The sequence below is a fragment of the Oryzias latipes genome, chromosome 9, assembly GCF_053564925.1.
Source record: "Oryzias latipes strain Hd-rR chromosome 9, Olatipes_Hd-rR_3.1".
Classification (NCBI taxonomy): domain Eukaryota; kingdom Metazoa; phylum Chordata; class Actinopteri; order Beloniformes; family Adrianichthyidae; genus Oryzias; species Oryzias latipes.
The window spans coordinates 4,168,133-4,189,183 of NC_136245.1; the positions used below are offsets into that span (position 1 = coordinate 4,168,133).

Sequence of the window (21,051 nt, forward strand, 5' to 3'; positions counted from 1 at the left end):
AGGGCCGGAGTCCAACATATTTTCCAACCAACGTGCCATTGAAGCTCCTTATTGGCGAAACACACCTGATCCAGGTAATCAGCAGCAGATAAGGCAGGGTTTCTGGAAAACCAGCAGGAATCCTGGATTTGGGACCCCCTAAACTAGATGTTCTTCCTTTCACACTCCTGAAGCGTGTGCTGTGGGTGGCACGTCCTTGATGATGCTGTGTGCCCTCTTTGTGACCCGAGCGTCATGAATTCCCTAAACGGCTGCTCCACAGAGGAGCTGAGCTGTTTCGGTGACCTGTTGAAGAGCCTTCCTGTCCTGGACGTTGTAGTGATGGAGTTTATCTCTCCACCGTGCATCTGTAGGAGTTGATCAAGAACCTGGAAGGTAATACAAACTTCCTCAGCTTTGTCTCTGCTGAGCCTTCGTAATGTTAGTCCAGATGAGATCTTCACTGATTGGGTGCAGAGGAGTTTGAAGGTTTTTACCGTCTTTACTTGGGTGCTGTTAATGTGGAGTGGAGTGAATAAACGATCATCTCCTTTGTAACGGAACACTGAAGATGTTCAGGCCAGTTTTTGCACTAAAGGACAGGACAGTCGTGAGCAGAACCGTCGTCCAAGCACAGCAGCTAACTGATAACTGAACAGACAGAGAGAAGAATCAAGGAGCTGCAGTAAAAGTCCAGACCTCAATCTTCCTCTGATGAATAATTATTTGTTTTGATTGTTCAAGGTAGAAAAAGAATCACACACAAGCAAATATATATAAAGATCCTTTAATCATGATTGCCAAACATATGAATTAAGGCATATACAGTATAAAAAAGCAACAGCAGGTTTGTTTGTTTGTTTGTTTGTTTTTTTGTTATTTACTGGTGGATAAACCCAACATACCGAGCAGCCTTCAGACATCACTGTCCCAGAACAGTGAAGAGCTTTTTGTAAACAGAGCTATAGCACTCTTTTCAAGTAAGAGAATGACCACAGATACAACGCAGATGAGGTTCTGTGGAGGAGAGGCAGAGCCGCTAATGAAACCAGGTCAGGCAGTTCTGACGCAGGTCTGAGGGTGAGACACACGACTGGCTCAGGTTTTCATGTTTACACCAGCTGCTGTCCATTTAACAGTGTTGGGTTTTCGATCTACGGAAACTGGATATTCTTTATGGATTGAAGCAGGTCTGAACCACTAAACAGCTCTCAGAAACTGGAATTTTTTTTAATCTTTCCACTGTTTTGCTGCAGTTCCAGACGTCCAGAAGTTTCATCAAAATGTACCATGTGCTTCTGGATAAAACTCTGAGAACAAACATTGTTTTAATATCTTCTTAGGGGTTGATTTTACTAATTGTGAAATGCTTATTGATGCTAGAAATGCTGCAGACAATGTTTTTTCATATGGTTCATTCAAATTATTTTTTCAATATTTGGAATTTGTTGAGATGTTATGTTCAAACTTTTAGCTCATATTTCTTTCATCAGTTACTTTTGACTCATAATTAAATATTAAGATGCCTCGTTTTTACTTCCAGTTCCAAATTATTGTAAAGTACCACCATTCTTCGCTGTAAAACAAGTAAAAAATGCATTTCGGTGACAAACGCTTCAGCCTTCTTATTGAAAATTGTAGTGTGAATCCCAGTTTTAAGGAAGGGGTCACCTCAGAGGTCAAACCTGATGCTGAGTCTGCACTGAGCTAGTTCATTTGAAGAAACTTGGGAGGGAGGAGGGACTCTGGGGGTCCAGTCAAACCAGCATCTATGACGCATTCAGGAGAGGTCAGGAAACCCTCACACAGCATCAGTGAAACTCCAGCTTCTTCACGCCACTTTCATATTCGGCGTTTTCTTAGCCTGCCACTGGGATTTGGAGAAGAAGCAGCATGACTGCTGAGTGTTGCAAAGGCCAAAATGAACACTCAAGTGAGTGTGTGGAGGTGTCTTACATTAACACATAAATTCAGATGCTGAAATCTATTTTTTAAAATCTTGATGTTGATTATTTTATACTAAATCCATCAAGGTTCTGTGAAGTAATTTGTCTAAAAACCCACAGGATTAGTGTACAGACAGCAGCAGCAGGGTTGTGACACCAGAAACCAAAGCGTCGGAATTCCGCCTCACAGGCTAAGACCACATATTTACTGCTTTGATGAGTTTGACAGTAAATTTATCAGATTTATCGTCAGTGAGCTGGATTTTAACAAACAAAATGCTTCGATAAAAAGGTGTCCGTCCTTTGTAAAATTCACTGAAAACACTTGAAAATTCTTAATTCCGATCTTAAGTCAGTAGCTGAGGAAAACGTGAGGCTTTTGAAATGCATTTTTCCAAATAAATGGCAGTTTTTGTGCGGATCAGAGTTACAGCAAAGTCCTCACGTGGTTTCCTGCCAAACAAAGGCTTCAGAAAGATCTGCTGTTGTTCCCCGACCAACAAAACTCATGTCATCTGCTCTGCCCGTCCCTCTGCCCCCCTGCATGGCTGATGGAGATCAATGTTATGTACAATAAAGCATTTCAGTGCTCTGCTATTAATCTGTACAGAATATTTACACCACTGGAACCTTAGGTGGCGCTGTCGATGTGAAGGTTTACTCTCACATAAAGACGATACAATCAACATGGTTACACTCAAGTACAGGTTAGTAATACAAATGTAGCTTCAGCACTATGGAAGGAGGACGACTTCAGCAAAGAGAACAAGAGGGATAATTATATACTTTTGAGCTTTCATATCTGGTTTTGTTCAAACAGGAGTTTAAAAAGGATCCACACTTTTGAGACAGTGTCAGTCATCATCAGTACATTCAGTCATCTCACCATTATAATACATCTCGTTGTAAATGTGCATTTGTAAAGTTGAACACAGCAGCTGCAGTCAGGCTGATTGCACAGCGTTGATTCAGACGTCAGCGTCTGTGGACTTTTACAGAAATCCTCCTCCAGAAAGGTCCAGGTTCTGCCCTCTGCCCCCTCGCCGCCTCCTCCGCTCATGTGAGTTGTCTTCAAAAACTGGTGGCTGTCTACACGGGAGCTTTTACTTTTTCTTGTCTGCCCGTCAGTGAGGCAAAGCTTATGCAAACACCACGGAGTCGACGTCTGACGGATCTGCAGTTTCTCATCTGAGACGTGGTCACGTGGCCCTACTTCTTCACTTCACTGTCTGCAGAGAGAAATTGTCAAGCAATTATTCCAGAATATAAGAAAACTAAACCTCACGATGCTAAAGATTCACTTCTACTGTGTCAGAGCTCTGTCTCCCCCTCTGGTCACCGGCGGGATCAGTCTCCAGAGTGCTGAATGCACTTCATCTCCCAGCACCCCAAGCGTCCAGTTTCTGAGTGCTGCACACCTGACTCTCATTTAACAAATCAATCACAGCCTGCTTAAGCTCTGCACTGAGCCTCACTGAGTATTGTTTGTGCCACTCTGCCTTCATTATTGAGCATTGTATCTGGATCTGATCTTCTGTTTCCTGACTGTTTGCCTGCCGCCTGCCCTGAAACTCGCCTGGATCCTGACTCTGTGATGCTCTCATGCCTGCCTGACCCTGATTTAGCTTTGTGGACTTTAAGCTGAGCTAATAAACCTGCTGCACGTGGAACCAGCCGTCTACCTGTTCTTGTGGTACACTGAACCTTATTCCAGTAGTTAAACAGTAGTGATGTCAGTTTTTGGTTACACCATGGAACCGAATCGTTGCATCTGTGTTTGAATTTTTTTTTTTATGTTGAAAATGTCAAACAGGTGTGTTGTGCTACATTAAATGACACCTTCAATAATTGTTTTAGTATGACACCAGGCTTAGTGCGAGCCACATAGGTTTTCTGGCATTCTTATTTATTAGCAAATTTAAAAAAGTATTTTCTGATTTTTGTTGTTTTGTTTTACACAAATCATACATTGAACCGAAAACAAAACCGTGGCCCAAAAGTTCAGCTTTGACCCAAACTGTAAGGAGAGTTAACTGTTAGTGTAGTAAGCGCCGTCAATTTAAGAAGTAAAAATTAGCTAAATAAAGAAAAGTAATGACGACAATCCTATATATGTTTACTTAAAGGCTATAATATGTTGGAGTGTTTCAAAAAAGGTTAAATCTTTGCCAAAGGTTGCTGAAACCGCAGCTCTCTCTGTGGACGTGTCTGAAGAAAAGTTTGGATTTGTAACACATTTTCATCAAATAAGCTGCAATACAGGAAGTCTGTTTAAAAACAGTGAAACTATGCTTGATCACAAAGTTCTGAATGTATTGAATATCTGCATAAAAAGCCAAATATTTGGCCAGAAAAAGCACTTGATGCTGAAACCTTAAGAGTTACACATTGCATAGCCTATTCTTTGATAAGAAAAAAACTATATCAAGTGCAGGAACTTGTAAAATACCTGCCACAAATTTGAAAGAAAATGTTACAACATAGACTAAAACAGCAGGAGCTTCAGCAGGATATGAAGCAAATAGCTGTGTTTCCATTGACTATGAAATCGCGCAAAAACTGGATTTGTGATAAATTGCCTAATGGAAACACGCCGATTTAGAAAATACTCGTATTTAAGAAAAGAAAAAAGTTTTTGCGCTTGTAGGAGGTGGTTTTTGAGGCGTCTCCAAATTGACATATTTGACAAAACTGCAATGGAAACACTTTCTCAAATTAAATGAGTCACGTGACCATGAACCGGGAGCACTGCACAGCAGGCGCCACAAGACGTCTCACAGCGTCACACAGATCATCAAAAGTTGAGCGTGTCATGTGGAATTGTTGGATCCACAGCTTCTCTGGAAAATCACCAACCACCATTTCCCAAAATGCTTTCATCTGTAGCCACTCCCATGTGTGAGGAGCTCGCCGCTCCATGGCCTGAAGAAGACGGCGACGTCTCCTTTGTTAGATGCTGATGAGCGCTAGTGCCGTGGCAGAAATCTGAATGAATCTGCTGTCAATCAAAGTATTGTTCACGTCCGTCACCGCGTTTCTGAATGACTTATCGCGTGAGTTGGTTTGTGTTTATTCCCATAATTAGGATTTAATGGAAACAGTTTAATCGCAAAATTGTGTTATTTCGATATTTCTGGTTTTGCACACAGGTGCCATGGAAGTTCAGCTGCTGATAAATCAACTACCAACTGCTGCAAAAATAATGATGAAGAATGTTAAATGAGCCAAAATATAAGCCAAAAGTCGTAAACTACTTCATAATAAAATGCCAAACTGAAGGCTACTCCAGGAATCTTGAAAAGAAACGTTCAGGAAAACTAAATGGTGTTGAATGATGCTAAATGTTTGGTTGAATTACTGTAAAGCATCTGTTTAACGTTGTTGTTTTGGTTGAAATCTACTCTGCAGCCATAAAGGGAATCATAGACGCTGCATTTAAATGAACAGGATGACAGGTTGCCGCTCTTGTACATTAATGAGGTAATGATTTTACAGCTCTTACAGCAGACCTTTCATTAGTGATGTTGAAGGCTCAGTCTGTACAGTCTCCATTACTTGAGTTAATTTCCTCTGTTTGACACTTCGATCCGCAGAAACGTGAAGTGTTTGCACTTCATAAGACGCTGTGAAGTGCCCGGCAGGTTCGCTCTGCATTATTTCACATGTTTAAACTAAGTGGTGATGCAGGAAATGAGGAGATCTGGCAGAGTTGCTGATGATCATCTGGAAGACACTTTGAGCTGCAGTTTTTCTCAGTCAAACATAAAAAAGCTGCTTTTCCCACGAGTCCCAACAGTTTCGACTCAGCAGACGGCTTTATGCAGACAGTTTTTCATCTCACTTTTCATTACATGAAAGAATATTTGTGATCATTTTTTCTGTGAAATGCAAAAGCGCAAACAGCTGGGGACAGAATCTGTGAAAGGAGTGAAAAAGCAGTTAAACTTTTTGAATTAGACCCATTTCAACACTGGGGGGGGGGGGGGGGGATTCTTGTTTTCCTTCCTTCTCATTAAAGTTAAACTGGGAATGTTTCAAAAAAAGTCTGGCTTTCATCTCCTGTTTTGTTTTTTTACAGAAATTCTGTTTGCATCAGTGTAAAAAAAGTTCAGGAAAGAAGGTCTTTTGAGGATTCTTTGATTTTAATTTTAATGTTCTTATCATAATGTTGCATGACATTAGAAAAATATGATGGCTGAATATAATAAGGTAGATATGGAGAAGGATTTGTAAAAACATTTTTCAGTGTCAACGCTGCAGCGAGAACACAGGCAGAGGAGAAAATCTCAAATTTGGACAACATGAAATGGCATAAGATGAAATGATGAATGCTGATTCTCTGATAGTAACACCTTTCATTTCAGTGCAAATGCTAGATATTGCGTATCGGTCTTTCTATCTCCCCTGGAGGACGATAGCCGCCCTCACTTCAAAGGCAGTGCAGAACCAAGTTTATTTTCCATTTAAAAATACAAAGACGAGCTGCCTTGTCTTAAAGTGGAACGCATACCTGCAGTGTTTCAGACGCACCTGTTGAGGAGTGTCCTGATACCTGCTGACCAGAGACCAGCGGCCTGGAGCTCAGACCTGAAACACAGAACCGACAACATCAAAAAAACATCACAGGAACAGACAATTCTGCATTAAAATCCTCCACAACAAAGTTGGACCAGAGACAAACTCCTGATTATTTGCCAACACTCCTTATAGTGAAATGTTTGACATAAAAATGCATTTTCACCCACTGTGGAGATGAGGCTCCCCAAAAAACAATTACAGAGAGACAGAGCAGAGCAGCTGCCTAATTCTGGCTCATTTCAGTCATTTGTGACAATATCATGGTCAACCAATCAGCACACTGATGTTATGGGCACACATATTTTTACACTGTCCTTGCACATAATGAAAGAAAAATGATGGATTACATTCTTAAGCTATGGACACACCAGGCATGATATGAAAGTATATCCTACTGTGTTCACACTGGACAAGTAGGAAAGGGCTTTTTTTATTTGCTTCTTTGTTTTCTACTGTTTATTAGTGCATGTTCCTTATCTACAGTTGGAAGAGGCTTGATGCGAAATGTCAAAATGGTGCAAATCTCCCAAATCTTGCTCCAGGCTTTTTCTGTCACAGCTTTATTCCAATAAATGAAAGACTTATTGCCGTAGAATTCTGGTTGAGCACAAACCACAATTGAATCGGTTAGTTCAATAGGGGCCCAAGTACAAGAGGTTTGTTTTTCCAGGAAGTGATTTTATTTGCATAGCTTAAAGGGAGGCTACACCAAATGATTAATACTTTACCCAGATTTAGCACCAGTTCATAGCTTACAAATGTTAAAATATGAAGCACCTCACTTTTATCATTTCAGAGGACTAGCAAACTAAAGTCTCTGGAGTTTCTTGAATTAAACAGGGGCGCTGCCATATTGGATAACTAGTGCTGCCTTCAATGGGATAAAGCTAAACCCATGCAAGAGAGGCCCAAGTCCAGGAATTTTGCACTTAATGCATTTTAAATGTCAAGCATAGTCAATACATTACAACGGACTTGGGACTTTTTTGCACATAATCAGATGGCTTTTCCCTTGAAGACCATAGAACATACAATTTCTCTATTTTGAAAAATTATGGACTTGGGGCCCCTTTTGAACTAACCGATTCAATTATTAATTTCACCTGCATGATCAATTTTCAAACGGTTGGCTTCCGTGAATTGAAAGGGACGCCATTCGTACATCACTACCAAATCAGAGTCCCTGATTGGTCAAAGTTCCAAATGCTGTTTTTTGGGCACACTATTGCACTAAATGGACTAAAACCAGTTAAAGATATCTAAGCAGAAAGAACAAAACTAACATCTCTTGCTAATCCTCTAACCAGCACTGAATTATGTGGCTAATTTTTCTCTGTGTAAATGTCCAGGAGAGTAAATATGCAGTACAACATTCTTCCAAGAGACCTAGAACTTTTCTAACAAAAGTAACAACGACAACGAAAGTAACAGAGCTTTTATTTGAAGGAGGATCATTGCAAACAGTATAGGATTGAAATGGTTTTAACATATTTTTCTATCCAACTATTTTCTAAACCAGCTTTATACCTGTTTAGGGTCACACAGATGCTGGAGCCAACCCAACTACTGGAGAGTTGAGGTGGGACACTGGACAGTTTGCCAGTCTATCACAGGGCCACAAAGAGACAGACAACAAAACACTCACATTAGGACTTCAGGGACGATTTAGAATCACCAAATAACAAAGTCTTAAGCCAGTTTTTGGTGTTTTGGACTGAGAGAAAGACAGAGTGCCTAAGAAAAAAAACCCTGCAAGCACGAGGAGAACATGCAAACCCCACACAGAAAGGTCCCAGCAGGGATTTGGGACCATAGTACAGCCCTAACATTGGTTTGAAATAAACAAATGACAGATTCCACTCTAAAATATTCTGTTTTTCTCAAATATAGATGTTAGAATTCAATGTGTGTGTGTTGTGTTAATCACGTGTGCGGTTGTATAAAGCAGTGCTTTGTGATGGAAACATTAGTCATTTTACCAGATGCCAATTGAATTGCGAAAAAGATTCTCAAGTTTTTACAACTGTAACGCAATTAACTTGGTGCCTCACTAGCGATGAAACTCTTTAAGGTCCCACACACTCGTTATCTATGATAAAGGTGTTCCCAGAGGTCTTTTAATTATGATTATGCTGTTTTTTGCCGAAATTTAACAAACCTGTATCGTTTTCAAGGACATAATTTCTGAAGAGCGGTAATGCTTCATTAGAAATTCACTTCTGAGTTGTGGGTGGGACTGTTGGCAAGGAGTAAGCCCACCCCAGTTCCCATCATCCATCTGTTTACGCTCTCTCCCACCAGTTCGCACCTGTTGCACCTGTAATATAAAGTTGGGGGTGTGACATATTTGCAAGCAATATTGGAGCTATCCCACCGTACAGCCGATTCCAGCTAGGAGGAGGAAAACCAAGATGTTCATGGATCTATTTTGTCTGTCAGTGGATGCATCAGAATGGCGCGAAGAAGGGAGCTTGTGGTTTGCAGTAGTGGGTTTTATGTCACACCTACAGGCTTTTTTACACATCATTTTTTCATCTGCTACAGATTCACAGTGATAAGAATAAAGAAATACTCAGAAATGCTATTTTAGGCTTAAGGGTCTTAGGGGTTTGAGGGTCTGTACCTTGGTAGATGTGGTACGGTCCTGACATCAGGTTGTAGCTCAGACCCAGGTGATTGTGATGGTGCGAGTGGAGGTGCCGACTAAACAACACCTGGTTCCTCTCCGCAGCCGTCTCCCTCTCTGCCTCGGGGGAACCCCTCTCACCAGGCTGTACACACACAAACACACACACGCACGCACGCATGGACACACACAGAAGTTTACACTGTTGTATTTCTAAAGGCTGTTTCAAGCATAAATGCTTGATTTCTTCACCACAATTAAAACTTATTTTTCAAAAACCTTATAATTGCAGCTCATCTTAACATTTTAGTTTGTAGTTCTTTGCTTTTGTGGTTCTTTAAAATACTAGAACAAACAAAACACAAAAAATTAGAACGAAGATCACCCGTGTTTTTTTTTACATTTTTTGATTGAATGCAATGTGTTTCCACACATGCACTGATGGTGCATAAAACCAAAAGATGTTTCTTTTTATGATCTGTTTGGAATCTTACAGGCAGTTGTGTTCATTTCCTGCTTTTCATTACAGCCAGATGAATACTTTTCTTCTAACTCTTTAGTGCATTTAGTTTTATAGCTAAATGGTTTGCTACAAACATTTTGCTAGTGGCCGCCTCCAAAAAAATGATTCTGAACACAATCAGAAAATTTTGGATCTCAATTATCAGGAAAATTTCAAAGATCAGAGGTTCTACCAGTCAAACAGTTAAACTTTTATAATAATTAAAAAGTGTTAATTGTTTACTTTTAATTAAAATTAAATGAAGTAGTACAGCTTTGAACGATGAAAAGTCTAATGAGACTATTAGGAAAAGCAGGAATAAAAACTGAGTTAAGAGTGAAGATAACAGACTTCAGAATTTTATCCAACTAAAGAGCCAAAACAGAAGCTGGTTCAAAAACCTAAAAATCTGAGGAGCTGTGTCGTCTGAATATTTTCACATCTTACTCTACTGGTTTGTGTCGCTGCATGCATCTGTTTCAGACGCAGCAGCAATCGCTCTCACAAGCTCACGTTAAAGCCTTGGTGTTTGTCTTCCTTTCAGCCCCTCCCTGAGTGTTTTTTCTGTCTGTGGAACATCTCAGATCTGTCTGATGAGGGAAAACAAATTTCAGAGCAGTGATGCAATGGATGTGGCACTGAGGGGAGTGGAACCTCACTTCGGGGGAGTTTTCATGATACTGAAGGCTCTGCTGCTGCAGTGGCTCCACCGAGGAGGAGGAAGAGGAAGAGTTGCTGATCTGCTTGCTGCTCGCTCCTTTGGTGGGTGGAGTCAACTCTGACTCCTCCCTGCCTGCTGTCTTACCATACAGAGGATAGTGGAAACCTGGTGGAGATAAAACAAAACTCAACTTTCCATTGCTTGTGCTCAGAAACACCCTCTACTGTGGTCATCAGTGTTTTATCTAAATCAGAGCTGTCAAACACTTTAAAGGTTGGCCTGATTCTTTTCCAAAAAAACCCTGGCCTCGCAGTTCATTACTGGAGAAACCCCTACAATCCTGACCGTCATGGTTTCACCACAGCATGTGCACTGCGTCTGAAAGTGCCTTTTGGTACATCGTGCTCAGTACTGCTTGACCTACCTTTAGGATCTCACAATAATCAACTGTCTGGGTCTTCAGACATCAAACACTCAGAAAGTATAGTACCAAGAGTTGGGAAAACTCTGAATCCTATCCTGATTCTTTTACAACAGCTGAGTGAGTAGATATTTTATTAGCCTTTGTACATGCTTCTTTTGTTAATTAAATTCATTGAGTCATAAATCATTGCATACGTTTTTTTCATGTAAACCTCATTAATCTTGCTGGATAGACCTAAAGCCTTTGTCACATGCTCCTCCACAGGGGTTGACCTGTATAGGGGCTGCAGGGTTTGGGTTGTCCTGGTCCGTGGAGGGTTGCATAGAAAAGCGACTGCATCTTAAAGGGAGTACTGGTGTATCTCGCAGTTCCCTTGAGGTTCTTACAGAGACCTCCTGGGACACTATGAAAATGGAACGCACCATTGTTGAGCATGTGGTAAGTGTATTGTGAAGTATTTGTGATGCTAAAGTAAGATGCACTCCAACTTACCCTCACGTGTTGTTTAAGTGTTCTCTATGGCCTGTCGTTCACAGCAAGCACTTTGAAAAAAAATGTGCATTGAAATTTTTTGCTCAACAGGCTCACCAAGAAGCCTATAATCTTAATATTTTGTGTGGGTCACCTGCGTTCCTTGTTCAAGTTTGTCCATTTTTCACCAGCAGACAGCCCGATTCCACCCATAAACGCAGTTGTGACTCAGCCATAAGTAAAAACCAGTTCAGTTCTCTCTTTGTCAGTGTGATCATGGGTAAATCTACATTTCAGGGCGACGGTATGCGAAATAAGAAAACCACAACCAGTTATTGCCGTTGAACACAGTCAGCCTCTGCATGTGCTGTGACAGATTCAGGTGGACTACTCTGATAAATGTCACTGATATCTAACTGAAGGGCCATCAACATTTTCTTTTTCCCAGGTAAACAGCATCAGGTAAGGCAAGGAATAAAAGAAGCAGTACACTGCACCTTGAGAACTGGAGAGTGACACCCCTGGGGGGCTTCAAACAAAGAAACTAATCTGGAGAGCACCCAGAGCTGGGTATTTGCTTCTTAATTCTAATGTATTTAAGGTTGTGGTGGGGCTATCTTTCAGGGCTGATGGGGGCACTGGGTATTTTTATCTCAGATGTTCATCCAGATTGGGAGGGAGGAGTGGGATTTGTCTCTACAACGCAGATGGGAGTTTGCTAGCATGATTGCAGTTTTCTCATTATGCCTGGGCTTTATTGAAACCTTGGTGCGCCAGATGTGTACCAGGACAATGGTACAATTTCAGCTCCACTACCAATGTAGGGACTAGGGGGAGGTGTATGACAGTATAAGTTGTTTTTTTGGAGGGTGGGAAGTGGGGTCTACAGCTTTACAAGCATCTCATGTGAGGTTTTAAATAAAGTAGCTTCTGGTTAAGTTTGTCTAAACCTGAGAGGTTTTCATTATCATACCCCCAAACACAAACTTTATGCTACATTACAATGAATCCTTTTAGTTTTTTTTATCTTTTATTATTCTAAATTGGTTTCCATGTGTTGGGATGAGTGAGACCCAGGGATGCAGGAGATTTTGGCCTGGTGTTCCTTCCTGCTTGTGTAGGTGGTGGCAGAACTTGGTACTTGGTACAGAACTCGGTTTCCCAATCTTAACCAAGAGATAAATGAGTTCTATAGATGGGGCCCAAACTGCTACAGTCTTTTGAGATGGATTTCCAAAGCGTCTCAGTGGTTTTTGGATTTTCATTTTTGTTTTGTAAATTGTAGAGTCTCACTTGGTCTTGCAGTAAAGTTAATCATTGTTTTCAAAGTAGTCAGTCTCAAACTGTTTCTAGATTTTGTTCCAGTGAACCAGAAAGTGTGAGTGATTTCAGACACAAAACAAAAATCTAATGACCATCCAGCAATACAGGTATGCATTTAGATTAGCTCCAGGTAAATTTGAGATCAACTTTGGTAGAGAGTTTAATCAAAACTCGTGTTATGCCTTGAGTATGATGAAAAGTGATGACTTTATATAAATCGTGTGTTTTATTGTATATTATTTTTACTCTGGAACTGTCATTGCCTTCTAAGATTCTAGCTTTACATTAGATATGCCCAATCATGGTCTTCAGGGTCTGTTTTGTTTTCTACTTGCTTCCCATCAGAATTTGAAATCAACAGATCCAGCTAATCAACAGTACGTTTGGCAAAAAAAAATTAGGGTATTGGCTCTGGAGGACTAGAATTTGATACATGTACTTCACATGGTGGACTTGTATTTGCACTCACTTTTCTCGCTGGTGGCCAGTGAATAAAACACAAACTATACTTTAATATACACACTACAAATTAAATTACACAATAAATGTCAAAATTACTGTTTGGCCCTTTTACAACAGCGCTTTAGCTCTTGTGTTGACATTCTTTCGACTACTGTAACTCTTTAACCGCTGACAAAATTAACGTAAGTCCAATGATTCTAAAGAAAAGCAGTCTTGCGCTGATATTCAACACTGTACAGTTGTGAGGTGATAATGCAATTATCGAGAATCAGCTGTTTCTGATGCAGAGACTCTGCGTCAAAAACAGCTGATTCACGTTAATCACGTTAACGGTCAAAGATTGACACTATGTCATAGAGCGTGTGTTATTTAGGTGTCACTGGTGACATCTCTGGTGTTAAAGGATTAAACAAGTTCAAGTTATTGGGTATCAAAATTTAAAGCAATTTCCTAGTCCTTAACATTGAATCCAAAATCTTTACCAAACTCCTACCTGGGTAACTCTGGATCAGGGTTGAGGAAACCCTTTGGTAGGAGGCCCCCCCACTTTCACACACTCCTAGGTAGGGAAGGTAGGAGGACTGCTGGTACTTGATGTAGGGCTGCTGAAGAGTCAAAAGAGGAGAAACGGCTGTCCTTGCAGTTTGTGATTCCTCGGACGGTTCCCCTATTGCTTCCTGACACTGATCTTCAAGCTCGTCCAGCCTGTTGGTATCCTCCTTATCCATGTTGAGTCGGAAATCATGGCATCCAAGAACTCTGGCTTGTTTTGGGTCTTTGGGCACACTTCGTCTCTCTCCTCTTCTTCTCCCTGGGGTCATCTTGGCCCCGGCAGGCTCCAGGGCAGCTCCCCACTCATCCCCACTGTCTGCTTGACCCTCCTCATCGCCGTGGTGACTCTGTAGCTCTGAGTATTTGCTGTGAGTGAGGTGGGCTGTGAGCCAGGCAGGTCTGTCTGAGGGCTATATTGATGGGGACAAGAGTTGGTGCAAGTTGCAGTGTTTCCCCTATAACATACTGTTAACAGTGGTGGGTGGAAGTCATTTTGGAGTTGGTTCAACTTTGGTCCACGTCTTGGTCTTGCTTAGGGTTAATGGAAAGACCCTCTCATATCATCAGGAAAAATTGTTGATTTTGTCTCTTTAGTGCTTTTTGATCAGAGAAAGCTAATTTAGGACTTTGACGTCTACATTCATTTTGAGTTTTTGCAGGGTAGAGATTTTGTTGCAGCAGTGGCCCACCTCTGCTGAATGACTATAGAGGAAACACTGAGTACTGGGGTGAACAGAGCCTTAGACAGACCATCTATCGCTGGCTCTGCGTGACATGTTAATGAAGGATGAATTAACAGCAGACGGCCATTCAGCAGTGAGATGGGAGGCTTCCTTCTGAATGACACCAACCAGGAAAAGCCTCACATAAGATCAAGTGCAGAGTTTAGAGCAATTTGGAGGAAAAAAAATACTTGCATTCTATTTATACGGCCTTTGTTGACTACCCAGCATGGCTCAAGTTATTTGTTGGCCGCACTGTGAGGTGATAGGGGTAAAAATCTGTACAAGCTGAAGAAGAGACTCATATCATACTATGTGTAGTTCTTCTACAGGTAAAATAGAATTACATATTTCCTCCATGAAATCTCACTCTAAACGCCAAAAAAGGTTGCATTTGATTCTCAGAAAGATTGAAGAACTATGTCAGAGTGGAGCTACGGTACCAAAGAAGCCACATGGTCTTTGTAGTTAGCACCTATTGGTTTAGATATACACAATGTGTGGTTAATCTCGTCGTGACCCTCAACAGCAGTTATTAAAGCACACCAACAACACCATCAGCAGCGGCGGCGGGTTACAAACAGAGGGAAAAACTTACACTGGAAAAGGGAACATTTGAGTCCAGATCTGTTTGACTGTTTGGGTTGAGGAGTGAAGAAGAAGAGGAAGAGGAGGGTGACTTGATGTCATCACAGTCTTTCATTGCGACTTGGTGCTGGTCCACCATGCCGCTGTGCACAGTCTTTATGCCCAGACTGTGCCCCCTCTCTCCTCTCTCACTCATCTCCACGTAGGATAGGACAGATTTGGCACAACAGCCTTTAGCACCGTCTGGACCTTTACCTAGCATGGGTCCACTAGCAGAGTGTTTACCATCCTCAGAGTCTCTCATACCCAGTCCTCTCTGCTTGGCCGAGGATGTTTGGTCACAGCATTTAGAGGCCATCAACAGTTTCTGGTCCATGTACAGTCCTCTGGAGTACTGCCCATAATACAAAGACTGAGCCAAGGCTGTCTGGGTGTGATTCATGGCCAGCTGGAGCTGAGACTGGGTCAGCCCATCAACTTTCTTAGAATCTGAGAACTCATAGGATGTATTCGTGTTTTCTTCCTTTGTCTCTTCTTTTCTCTCTTTCCCTTTGCAGTCATTGGCAGAGTTTTTGTGGAAGCTGCTGTTCTGCCTTTCAGGTGGCATGAACCCTTGAAGGTAGTAGGGCTCGTAGTTGTGGTAAAATGGGGACTGGGGCTCTTTTGCTGGCTGTGCACATGTTGTGGGAGGGGTTTTACCACAGTTGCCATGGTTACTGTTGGAGCTCACCTCGGAAGAAGCAGAGGAACCCGATTTTGATCTGGGCCCATCAGAGGATCCCCCATCTTCCCCTGCATCCGAGATGTCAGAGTAAGCGGGACTGTTGTTCTTACTGCCGTTGTCTCCTGTCGCCAAGCAACCACCACCCGCCTCAAGTCGTGATGAACTGCCAATGGAGGGACTTGGGGCATTGTCTGTGAAAGTGTAGACTTTGTCAGCCTCAGCACGGATGCTGGCCATCCGACTTTCCTGGCTCTCTGTAAGTCCATTCATCACATCCTGTTTGCTGAGGTGCTCTTTTAGAAGGCTTCCAGGAATTTCCTTTGCACCAATTTTAGATCCACCGTCTTCCATGTGGATTCCAGGGCTTTCACCATTAGCTGTCCTTGTTGATACATCTTTATTGTGTTTATCCTTAAGCCGTCGTTTTTCTTTTTTCCTGGTTTCCTTACTGCAGGTAACCATAGAGATTTTAAGGGGGCTTGGCTCCACAACAACACTCAGCTTTGGTTTGATGGGTTTCAGGGCAACATTTTTATTGGTTAAACCTGCAGCTGCCATAGGAGATGGCTGTTGTTGGCTGACTACATCTGCTGTGCTGGTTGAAAATGTTGTGTTAGGAATGGCAATTAGTTTTGGAGGAGCAGGTGCAGGGGCGATTGGCCGGTTGGTTCTTGTCTTGGACAACTTCTCTACTTTCCCATTGGCCTTTTTGCCCTTATCACCTGCACCTCCCTTCTTTTCTATCAGTCCCTCTGCTTCAAGCTTGGGCATTTCTACTGAGGAGGTCCTATCTGAAACCATGCAGTTCTCCAAAACTACAGTCATATTGGAGATAATAGGTAGATTGCTCAGGTCATCGATCAGGCCGTCTTTGAGTAGTGAGGTTCTTCTGGTTTTGGAGTTGACTGAGGGGCTGTGATCAGTGCTGAGGAGTAGCCTCCTGTTTTTAGGAGGTCCAACAGTGGTCACCTTGTAGAGAGGAGCAGATTTCTTTGAGGAGTTGTTGGTATTAGTGCTGTTTGTTTCTGAGAGGTCATAGGTTATGTTGTTGATGGCATCATCACAGTCTGATAGTCGGTCTTCACTGTCTCCGTCCTTCATGGGGTCTAGCTCAGGCTTCCTCTGCTCCTCAGCCTCCAGGTGTGCATGTGTCTGGTGGTAGCGCAGGCCATTAATGTGCTTATAGCGTTTAGTGCAGTTTGGATGTGGACAGTCAATGAGAATTGGCGGCGGTGAAGAAGTACAGCCTTCACCGGGATCCATGAATGAAGGATCAGATTTGCCTTGTGGTGTAGATGGAGCACTCCGAGATTTAGCTCGTATCCTCTTCCCGTTCCCATTTTTTACATCTTCTGTGGAAACCAAACTCAAGTCTAAGTCAGCTGGTGGTTTGTTCTTTCGCTTCCCAGAGGAGGTGCTATTGGTCGCTTTCACCTCATCCACAGTGAAAAAAGAAGAAGGAGCTTTGCAATTGTTTATGAGGTTCAGGCTGCCCCTCCTTCCCTTGCTGTGGATAGGTGCACTTGTTCCTGCCACACTGCCCCCACGGCTCCGGTGGTGAGAGAATCCTCGGACTTTACCACCCGATGGTTCTATGAAGGGGTGCTCGACCATGGCCATCCGCATCCGTTTTCCCCGACCACGTGCACCCGGAAACTCAGGATCACTGCAAGGAGATTCACAAAACCTGTGAAAAAAAAGGGAAAATGATCAGAGCCAGAAAAAACATTAGCTTCACCGGTTTGTTTTGTGATCTTACATCAGATTTGTGAAGTCACTTTTCAAATATAACTTTTTTAGATTATAATTTTAGAGTTTTTAGCCAATAATAAAAAAACCTGTCATTTTCTGGGACAATGTTTATGCAGAGCAGCAGAAACTGGCCTCTGAGTTCTGGGCCAGAATGTTGGCACCGAAGTAAGCCTTTGCTGATATCTTATAATCCCTTAGTTTACACTCTCTCCCGTTAACCTTAAGGCCCTCAAAACCCCAAACTAACATTAGTGGTGAAACAAAAATGGCATGCAATTTTGGAGCTATCCAGCCGCACAGTTTTGAGACAGATTCCAGCTCAGACGAGGAAAACAAAAAGGTACACCTAATTCACCAGGATTTAAATAAAGAAATAATCAGAAATGCAGTTTTAATCTTTAATTCTTTTATATATGTGCTACATCAAAAATGCTACAACATGTTAAAATCACTAAAAACACTTTTTTCAGTGGAGAAGGACACACCGGTGGCCTGCACAAAATATCAAGGTTGTAGACCGCTTGGTGAGCCTGCAGAGCAAAAATGTTTATTCACATTTTTGCTACGGGAATGCTGCGAGCAACAGGTCGTAGCAATCACTTAACACGCAAGTAAGTAAGGGTGAAGTAGGTGGGATGCAGGCACTTCATATGGGTTTTTAATTTTTCAACCACATCCATGCCTTGCACACTGCACAAGGAGCCTGTAAGTGCTGTTTTTTTTTTTAACTTGTCCTGTCCAACAGCTGGGCAGGCAGATGAGAGCTTAGGGCCTCTTGTGTTGGACATATTTTACTTTAACAAGATGGGTTATTAATCTTCATACAAACCAGAGGTCTGTCTGAATAAACCCCTTTTGTAATTGAGGCCAAACTTTATTAATTGCAACCATGTTTGAAAATCTTGGCTGTTGGACCGGACGGAAAAGGAAAGAGGGGAAGAAGAGAGAGGGACTTTAGAGAGAGGGGGGTAGGAGGGTGATAATACGAGGGGAGGGGGGATAAGACCATGAAGCATCATAAAGCAACAAGTTTACTGGTTGCTTATCATTACGGTAAGGTTCAAATGTAGTCCAAAAAGGGCGTGGCCTGTCCACACACACACTCAAATGTTATAAACACACCTGTTAGCTGCAAAAATGTCCACATGTCGACATGTACACAAAACAGATAGTGTTCACACGCACACTTATGCCTTAAAACCAACTAGTGTGAAATATTTCAGTCATTCAATCATGCTGTAAGTAGTGCTGTTCAAGTGATAAATGCACACCTGTTGCACACTTTGCGCGTGCAGCCTGACTGCTGGAAATGAGGAAATTAGAAAATCAGAGCGTAGTTTGTGCGGATATTTTACAGTGTCCTATGGACACTTACATATCACGTGCACACCCCGTACATAACCACTTGTGCACAGTCAATAAGGAGCCAGTACTCACATCAGTGTGGCGTAAGGATGCTGTTCGATAGCATCACCCATTCATCATAAGTGAGTGTAACTTACATTAGCTTACAAATACTTCATGATAAATTTAAATTTTCCTCCCACTCCATTCATATGCTGTCCCTTAAGGTGGCTGCGCATGGCTCAAGGGAATTCAAGACACACCTGCCCTCTGTTTAAGATGCAACCACACCTATCTACGACAACTCTATGGGCCAAAATCCAGTGGACCTGGTCTATGCTACAAGGCAAATCAGATCCTTCATTCATTGATCCTGGTGAAGGCTGTACTTTTTCACCGCCACCAATTCTCATAGTCTGTCCTCATCCAAAAAACTCAAAAACATGCAATGAGTAAGGCAATAGGTGATGTGGGTTTACTTTTACACTGGATGATCCCATGGACTTAGTTGATATACCTTCATTTGGTTTGGTTTCACACATGACAAATGCAGTAGAGAATCAAAGGATGGTCCTAAAAACCTCAGAGATACCCTGTCTGCTCAGATAGTCTCCCTGGATGGCATAAGTATAGCCCCCAATTCCACAGTTAGAAACCTTGGGGTTTTACTTGACCAGGATTTATCATTTAAGGCTCACATATCTCAGGCGTGCAGAACTGCCTTTTTTCACCTGCGGAATATTGCTAAGATCAGAAATATACTTTCTAAGAGTGATGCTGAAAAACTCATCCATGCATTTGTTACGTCGAGGCAGGATTACTGTAACTCCTTGTTAGCAGCGTGTCCTAAGAGTTCCTTAAGAAGTCTCCAGCTTGTTCAGAACGCAGCAGCTACATTGTTAGCTGGAACTAGCAGAAGAGATCACATCCCTCCTGTGTTAGTTTCGCTCCTTTGGCTCCCAGTTGATTCCAGAATCAAGTTCAAGATCCTCCTGTTAACCTATAAGGCCTTACATGGAATGGCCCCGTCCTATATTAAGGACCTCATAGTCCCTTACCATCCAATGAGAACACTTCGCTCGCAAAATGCAGGACTGCTTGTGGTTCCTAGAATTAGTAAAAGTACGGTTGGAGGTAGAGCGTTTAGCCACCAAGCCCCTGTCTTATGGAATAAACTCCCAGCTCATGTAAGAGAGGCCGACTCAGTTTCTACATTCAAAGCTAGACTGAAAACATTCCTCTTTGGACAGGCTTATTGTCAGACTAGTTAGTATTCAGAGATTATTTAACTTAATGTTAATTTGTTTAAATTAAACTTAATAATAACTATTTCTTTTAAAAGGCTGCTAGAAGTTGAAGCTGGGGTAACTATGGTGCACTGGGGTTCTGTCCTCTTTTCTCTTCTACTTCTACCCTTCCTCTCCTCTATTCTTGATCATAATTTATCATTTAGTTCTCCATGCCTCTGTTTGGTGCAGTGCGATTCATGTATTGTCCCTCTTTTCCTCTCCCCTCCTGGGGAGTGGGAGTGCTTCCAGACTCCAGTTGGCTCATCCGTGCTCCAGTTCCTGACCGTTTACCTCGCCTTTGCTCCCGCTCCTACACCTGGCTGTGGATCCTGCCTCTGGCTCATCTCTGGCTCGTCTCTGCTCTGTACCTGACCGAGTACCTCGTCTCTGCTCCTGTTCCTACACCTGGATGTGGATCCTGTCTCCGGCTCATCTCTGGCTCGTCTCTGCTCTGTACCTGACCGAGTACCTCGCCTCTGCTCCTGCTCCTACACCTGGCTGTGGTTCCTGTCTCCGGCTCGACTCGCGCCTTTGACTGTCCCCACAACCACGGCTGGATGAAGCTCGTCTGCTGGACTTTTATGTATGTAGTTGTAGATTTAGATAAGTTAATTCTTCTCTAAGATTTCTGGTAAATCGCCTGTCCGTCCTGGGGGAGGATCCCTCCTTCATGTGGGCACCCCTGAGGTTTCTTCGTTTTTTCCGGAATCCGTTTTTTTTGGGAGTTTTTCCTTACCGCGAAGGGGGGTCTAAGGGCAGGGATGCCAGTATAGCTTAGTCAGTTTGTTAGTTAATTTTAGTATTTTTCTATTGAACTCTTTGTATTCGTGATCCTTTTGATTTCATGTTTTACTTCGAAGCCCATCGAGACGACTGTTGTTGTGATTTTGGGCTATACAAATAAAATTGAATTGAATTGAATTGAATGAAAAAGACCATGCCATGCCATTGGGAAAAGTCACACAGTTCCCAATGTTGCCTGGAAGTAGCTCTCACTATAATGGAAAAGAAGAAAACTGAAGGGTCCCACCAGTTCTCTTACTATCCTAAGAATAGCCAACAGCACCTCCTCTTTTCTTCTCTTTGATTTGTAGAAACACTGCTCTGC

The 21,051-nt window shown here is 42.3% G+C and overlaps 1 protein-coding gene across 11 annotated transcripts in view; it reads right to left on the reverse strand.

The window, feature by feature from the left end:
* Positions 1-750: 750 nt before the first annotated feature.
* znf608 (zinc finger protein 608) overlaps positions 751-21,051 on the reverse strand; it is an 86,959-nt gene continuing 66,658 nt past the window's right edge. For 3 of the 11 annotated variants that reach the window (XR_002873900.2, XR_013658052.1, XR_002873901.2), the window contains 6 exons: positions 14,845-17,245; positions 13,466-13,934; positions 10,145-10,457; positions 9,127-9,274; positions 6,456-6,512; positions 751-3,154 (listed from right to left, as the gene is read on the reverse strand). Coding sequence is in view for 3 of the 11 variants with exons in the window: in XM_078952457.1 (XP_078808583.1) it covers positions 3,143-3,154; positions 6,436-6,512; positions 9,127-9,274; positions 10,291-10,457; positions 13,466-13,934; positions 14,845-17,245 (3,274 nt within the window). In the remaining 8 variants the exon portion in view is untranslated. Of the gene's footprint in view, positions 3,155-6,435; positions 6,513-8,030; positions 8,108-9,126; positions 9,275-10,144; positions 10,458-13,465; positions 13,935-14,167; positions 17,246-21,051 lie in introns of those variants that run through there. The other 8 variants (XR_013658057.1, XR_013658055.1, XR_013658056.1 and 5 more) reach the window with 8 other exon arrangements.